Genomic DNA, 7500 nt, shown 5'->3' with positions numbered 1-7500 from the left:
TCTCGCTTGCACCTATCCCTACTACCACAGTAAAGAAACTGCTTCTGAAATTAAAGCCATGCACCAATGCCCCTGATGACCTGCCCCCAGAATTCCTTCGAATAGCAGCAAGCTCCATAGCATACCCTGTCAGCCTACTTCTTAATAGGTCCATTCAAAAGTCCTATGTTCCCACCATTTGGAAAAAAGTTTTCATCCTTCCACTGCATAAAGGCGGAAACAACACTGATATCTCCAACTTCCGACCCATTGCCATTCTATCCCCTATTTCAAAGATCCTCAAAAAATGTATCCACATCCAATTCCTTAACTATCTTCAAGACAATAACCTATTATCAGTAACCCAGCATGGCTTCAGACCTGGGCATAGCACCATTACAGCTCTAATATCCTTTTGTGAATCTGTAAATCAAGCTCAGGATGCCGAGAAGCTAGTCTCCTCTCTATTTCTAGACCTTTCCAAAGTCTTTGATACTGTATCTCACCCTCTTCCCCTTAGTAAACTCACCAACTTAGGAATGTCCCCCTCCACCTTTCTCTGGTTTTCCAACTACCTCACAGGCAGACAACAAGCAAAAAAAATGGCTACACTCTCTCTCTCCATTCCTCAATAATATTACTGGTGTTCCCCAGGGATCCATCCGAGGGTCTCTGTTATTCAGCATTTTCATCAATGATTTACTCTCTCTCAAGGCACAGCCATCCAGTACGCAGATGACTCCACAATCATCTGCAGTGCCAATTCCTCACACGAACTTCAGAAACTTACACAGGCAGCTCACAGCTCCACTGAAATATGGATGACTAACAACCATCTTGCCCTAATCCCTAAAAAAAAACAATCTTATGCTATTCACCCCCAAGAAAACCACTAGTATAATTAAAGACTCTTTCTCCATGCTCTCCCAAGATGACACTGTTACTGAGGTTGTCACACATACCAAGCTATTAGGAGTCGCCATAGATGAACACTTATCCTTCGACTTGCATATTCACAACAATATAAAAAAAGCTCACCAAAAATTGGCCATGCTATACTGTCACAAAACATTCCTCACCTTCTCCTAAAAACTGTCACTTTCCTTCTCCTTCCTGCTCCCATCTCTCCTCTACGGTGCTCCTCCCTTTACTAACATACAAACCAGCCTAAAATCCAAGCTAAATTTTTGCTATAACAAAATTGCTAAATTTGTCACAAACAGAAAAAATTCATCCCACCGCAGTGCCTCACTCCACATATTAAACTGGCTAAAACTTCCCCATCATCTCACATACTTACAACTAACTACAGCCCATAAACTAATATTCAACCCTACCAGCTGCCCTGCCTATCCTCTCTATTTAAACCCTATCACCTAATCAGACCTATCTGCTCAGAGAATCAAATGCTCTTGCAAATTAACAAACTAATCCTCTCTGCTGGCCAAAAGCTCTGCTCCTTCTACACTGCTAAATTATGGAACTCCCTCCCACAAACCCTAAGATCCACCAGCAGCACATCTCTCGTCAAAAAGTCTTTAAAACAACACCTGTCCACACAGCTCATGTGCCAGTTCCTCACACTCCACATCCTGGCTTTTTCTTTCTCCCACTCCCACCTCCACTTCAGTCCTTCTCCATCCTACCCACCTCCTCAGTCCTTCCTATTTCCTGACTAATCCTCCTTTGTTACCATTACTTATACTGGTAGTATCAGTAAGGAGTCTTATTTATGGCTGTATCGCCTCATTGCCTAAGTTTACTGTGTTAATAACCTATTTTATTGTCATGTTGTACTCGATATATTTGTTGTTGTTTGCATAAATCACTGTGGAGCTTTTGTTCCCCGGCCTCCACTGAAAATGGGCACTTTTTGGCCCAGTGGACCTTCCCGGTAAACAAATGCAAATAAATAAATAAATAAATAATTAAATAAATAAATAAGTAAATAAATTAAATAAATGTCCATAAAGGGTCATTTGCTATACTCCATGGGCCCTCATTACAGGAAGTTGTAGGGTAGGTAGGTGTCACACAGTGAAAATTATATATTTCCCTGTTTTTTCTTATAGTTTGTCTCTGTGGTTTATATATATAACCCAAAAAGCTGGACGTTATTTTCCTGAGACTAAAATAATGAAACTGAAAATGCCAAACTGCGTAGTTTATCCCAGCGCAAATTAACATTTGCCCAATGTGGGGAAATATGCCCTTTTCCTCACTGTAGTATGATCCTGGAGTTGGTATGTCTAATTAGGGGTGTGTGGGGGTGCAGCCCTCCACATTGGGGGGCATAGCCCCTGACCTAGGTGGATTTCAGATAGTACAGTGTGTTTTAGTGTAGCTTTGTGCAAGTGTTTACTTGCCCTGGGAAAAACTATGTGGTTTGGCATTTTCAGTTTTGTTATTTTGGTCTTGGCAAAATAATGTTCAGCTTTATGGGCTTTTGGTTATCTAAAATTGATCTCTATATATAGATATATATATATATATATATATATATATATATATATATATATATATATATATTTACACACACACACACACACACACACACACACACACACACACACACATGTGTATGTGCATGTATGTATCTAAATATATCTATATTTCCATTAAATTTCAGCACATTTAAAACACACGGGTGCCAAACACAGAGCGATTTATTAATACAAACTAAAAATACAATAAAAGATAAGCACTTTCATCTAACAGGTAATACTAACCTGTTAGACGAAAGAGCTTATCTTTTATTGTGTTTTGAGTTTGGATTAATAAATTAATTTGGATTAAATTTATGAATCAAATGTCAAACGAGAGATGTTTCATTGCTGTACGTTTTAATGATTGCATATGGGAGAGATGAAATGAGGACTACCCACCACATTGTTTGACTAACGGAACTTTGTATTTAATATCAAGAACTTTAATGTCAAACTTCAACCTATAAATATTTGCATCAAGTACATTATGGTACTAGGTAAGTAAAGAGCTTTCATTAAGATATAGAGTAATAAATATTTCAACACTAATGAGCTGGTCTGGCTATTGATCATGACAGAAATGTATGTATGTATTACTAAGTGCATAAATACCCTGTAACAAGTGTTTGCCACACTGCAGACTGTATGGACATTCTTCTAGGTTTATGCTATTTTTCAGTATGCAAAACTTACTTTGATAATGCTTGACAAGGTCCTGTAAAGTGCTGAAGGTGTTCCGTGGAGAAATATAAAAGCCACCGCTGTCCAGAGTCCTTATCTTATAATGCTTTACTGTGTCACCGTTTTGTGCATCATAATCTCTGACAGACAGAGAGTAGCTTCCTGTAAGAAAAGGGAAAAAAACAAGGATGAAAGAATGAATGACTGACAGAATAAATAAATAACACTTTCATGCTGGACAAAAAAAAAATAAATAAATAAAACAGTATGATGGTGTGAACAAAACTTCAGAAACAATAGTAAAGTAATAAAGTGAAATAATTTATCAATAATTTTAATTTTGATTGTCTTGTTGAAATTATACTTATTTAACACTTAATTTACCTAAAATCCATAATTAAATAAATCTGGCATAACCACTGATGATAATTCACACTGTATAATTCTTCATGCCAATGCAAACTGAAGTTTTTCAGTCATGTTTGTAACAATATGATCAACACGATCTATTCAAAGCTTGTTGTATCACATTAGTCAAAATCCTAGGTTATAGAAATTTTATTTAGGATTGCTGAGCATGGAGCAAGGGAGCCTTGAACCATGAAACAGAAAGAAAAATGTTATAACAAGGGTGTCGTTAATATAGCACGGATATTTAAAATATCAAATTAAACAAGCAATGGAAATGTGATGTGAACTCCCAGAAAAAGTGTTGTAACCAAAGGTAAGTGATTCACAGCTTCTCATCAGTATATAGTTAAAAAGGGTGCCTCACAACCTGAATGAACAGACTATAGTATGAAATTTGCAGTTTGCATCAAATAAGTTACCTCTCCAGGGCTAAAGCATGCTTTTATGAGAAGCATGTAACTTTTTCTCTACACTGGAATTCAGTCCTGTAATCACCTTGGACAACTCAGTTTACTTAAAATGCATATTCAGCCTCTAGAAACATACTGCCTATTGCATCTTATTAATGAGACAATAAACAATAATTTGTGACATAAGAATTTAGGATAGACCAGGAATAGCTCTTAGGTTACCTTTAGTTGTTTCACTGTCTCGAATCATGAAGGAGCCCACTTTGTTTCCTGGAGCTAAGAGCTGCCTTTCTGCATCTTTACGGCTGACACCTTTGAAGAACCAGCTAAAAGAAAGAGACAAATGTTATTTAGTGTTAATGGCAGAAGGAGCAAACCCCTGGGCACCACAACGTACATTTAACAATTTAATTCCTTTGTACTCTCCCCCCCCCCTACATCTTTTCTTGATGGTCTCTTTTGTGTCTTCTTTCACCAGGCACGTAGCTGCTGTAAAGGGCCATAGGTCCATAATCTATATAATGGTACAGTATCAAATGGCATATTTAATAAATTGCTGCTTGTCAGCTTGCATTTGCCTAAATTTGCAGATGCATGCCCAGCAAAAATTGTTATGTGATAGGCATATGATCTCAATTTTCTAAAGGAGAAAAATGCTACACTTTTGTTTTTCATGGAAAGGTTGCCTTAAATTGCCTGATAGATTATTTGTTCCTTTCTATTGCCCTGACATATATTTAGCAGCAAGGAGTGTTGCAGTACTTTTCAGGTATTACAGCAATACAATATTAGCTGTACATGACCTTTCTTTATGTGACCTAGTTCGGAAAGTAAAGTAAGATAAAAAAAAAATAAATAAAACAATACACACACAATCACAACACCAAGAGCAGGGCAAATTCCCAGAGGATAATTATGCAGTGGAAAGCTTTGTTAAGGTACTCTGTCCCTCTTTAATATGTTTGGCTTGGGATAAAAGCATTTTATTTTAATTTATTTCTTAACATGTAAACCCATTTGGTTCAAGTGCTGCTTTTCATGAGTGACCCATGAACATTGTCTGGTTAAGGGAGGTTGGCATAATAGTTAAGGTCCCTACCTTACAGGTACAAGATGGAGGGTTTGATTCTCACATGGGATAATTGACTAGGCTTTCAAGGGCAGTTAGCCTAGTACTAATCTACGAACCTATGGAATGACTTCTTCAGTATCACGCAGTAGGCAGAGATCTTACTACATTGGAGCATAGCAACTGAGCTTCAGAGGCTCAGAGGGATAAACCTCTGACTTTTTGCCCCAAGGAACACAGTTAGCGGCATATGCAGTGGAGGACTTGGTGTAGGGAAGATTAGAAAAGGTAATCACTGTCCCACCAACCTTTGGATGGTGAGCTGCAATGATCTAGTGGGAAGGTGATGGCTTTGTCATTTGCTCATGAGGCTTGCAATACTGCAAACTGGAGCCTGTATGTGAGAAACCATGCATATGTCTTATGTAGCAATTATATAGTAAAAGTCACAATATAGGGGTGTAGGTGCGTAACCAAAAAAGACCAGCCTGAAAGTACTATAGGAATATGGCCATCTCCAGCATCGACTCCCGGTAACTCAGTACCACATGCTCACTAATGTTTACAATGAGAAACTGTTAAAGAGCATCGACTCCCAGTAACTCAGTACCACATGCTCACTAATGTTTTCAATGAGAAAATGTTAAAGAGCATCGACTCTCAGTAACTCAGTACCACATGCTCACTAATGTTTACAACAAGAAAATGTTAAAGCCTTCAAAACTGTGTTTTTGCAAGGGTTAGGTTTTTCTGTAATCCCAATGAGGGGATTTTGCCCAACATCCCTAATCTGTAATATGTATACTAACCCCAAGATTGCACCGACTCAGAAAAGGTATATGTTGAGATTAACGCTACATATTTTAGTCTCCTCAAACCTGTATACACATATGAGTACTGAACAACTAGCCTGTGAACAAATAAAGTGCAACTGCCAACCAGTATAGGAAGGGTACGTTCAATATATGGAATGAAAGCACCCTTACCTAGAACAAAAACAGGTTCTAGAGTAGCAGGAGAGAAATGCTTTTAAGAAGATGTCAGCTGACAAAAGTGTGCTCTGCAGTAGAACATGAAGTGCTGACTATGAGAAGAGGGAAAGGCTGCACTCAGGATGAGACAATCTCAACACATTTGGGCTTGGTACAAAGACATCATTGTGACTTTGGTAATGTTTGCTTGAAAGAACTTCTGCTCAGGTCTGTTATACATAATCACAAGATCTTTACTGAGTTCATTACTCACTGCTATGGCTGAGTGTTCAAATCTGAGGAAGGTAAGGTTATCTATCACCATACGAAATGGCCTGATGGTCAGGCTGGCCAAGTGTGAATGAATGTATAAACAATGATAAGAATTTATGTCCCAACATGTCCTTTTAAGATGTCAGACATGAGAAAGCAGGATTGTTAAGCACTCTGTAGAATCTGCATTCTAAATAAACTGGCCAATAAAGATATATATACTCTTAGATGAAAAGTTATATTTAGACAACGCATTTAAGAGAGAACAGTGGCAGACAGACCATTTTTCAATCAATAAACAACTCCTTTGGGAGATTCCCAACCTTTCCCAAGGTTTGTATTTCTAGAAACTGCATTTATGGAACTGTAGAATACTGGGGTGATCTGTGGTAATACCGAAGTCCATGTTTCTCATCTCATAAATTCCCAGATTAACTACCTATCTACAGCAGGCACTATGTTTATAAGTCTGGTCAGAAGTGCCAGCTATGCAACTGGAAGGTTGCTGCTGACACAGGGGAGACAACCCTGCTTTGTAGTGGTAGGAGGTAAATTACTGTTGCATGTGTGTATAGAAATGCTCAAATATTCTACAGAAATTTAGATAGATGGGGAATAAACAATATTTGTTTAAAAAATGTGTAGTTTTACTTTTGATTTCCTGAAATCAGCATGTTATATACTACATTTTGTAAAGGTCATGAGATAGCAACATCTAATTTTGGTAAACACAGGCATACTGGATTTGATGTACTTTTATGAGTACAAAGAAGGTCTTTCCAATTGCATTCTTTCTGATAAAATATTAATGTTACTCCTGCACAGTACTGATGACCCATGTCAAGCACATAGAGGTTTACAGGGAGTATGGACCTACTATTATTTACAAAATTCTCTGGTAGAAACAGTAAATGGTGTGGCCACATGATGGTCAATTCTGAAGTGGCATGTTTGCATTAATTTAATAGATATCATTCTACATTCTGCTTCTCAGTAAGGAATATGATTGACTGTCATGTAAATGATAGCCCCACTCAGCCTGTCCATTAAAGCGCCCCTTTCTGTCACTTAATGAAAGACAACCAAAAGGCTCTGCTTCTTGATAAGTTAGGGGAGTGTCCCAACAAAGGACTGTGTCTGTGACAGCCAGAAAAATGATAAGAGGAGGTACAGGCCTGCTAACACAGAGGGGGAGAGGTGCTTAGAATTCAATCATGTTT

General features: G+C 38.0%; 1 protein-coding gene across 2 annotated transcripts in view; it reads right to left on the bottom strand.

The window, feature by feature from the left end:
* Window positions 1-7500, bottom strand: part of HCK (HCK proto-oncogene, Src family tyrosine kinase) — a 560445-nt gene that overhangs the window by 281733 nt on the left and 271212 nt on the right. For both annotated transcript variants that reach the window (XM_044090343.1, XM_044090344.1), the window contains exons 7-8: window positions 4190-4293; window positions 3159-3308 (exon numbers count right to left, since the gene is read on the bottom strand). In XM_044090343.1, the coding sequence (XP_043946278.1) occupies window positions 3159-3308; window positions 4190-4293 (254 nt within the window). The remainder of the gene's footprint in view (window positions 1-3158; window positions 3309-4189; window positions 4294-7500) is intronic.

This window comes from Protopterus annectens, chromosome 12.part0, assembly GCF_019279795.1.
Source record: "Protopterus annectens isolate FY-2018-M chromosome 12.part0, PAN1.0, whole genome shotgun sequence".
Taxonomy (NCBI): Eukaryota; Metazoa; Chordata; order Ceratodontiformes; family Protopteridae; genus Protopterus; species Protopterus annectens.
This window is presented reverse-complemented; position numbering and strand designations above follow the sequence as displayed.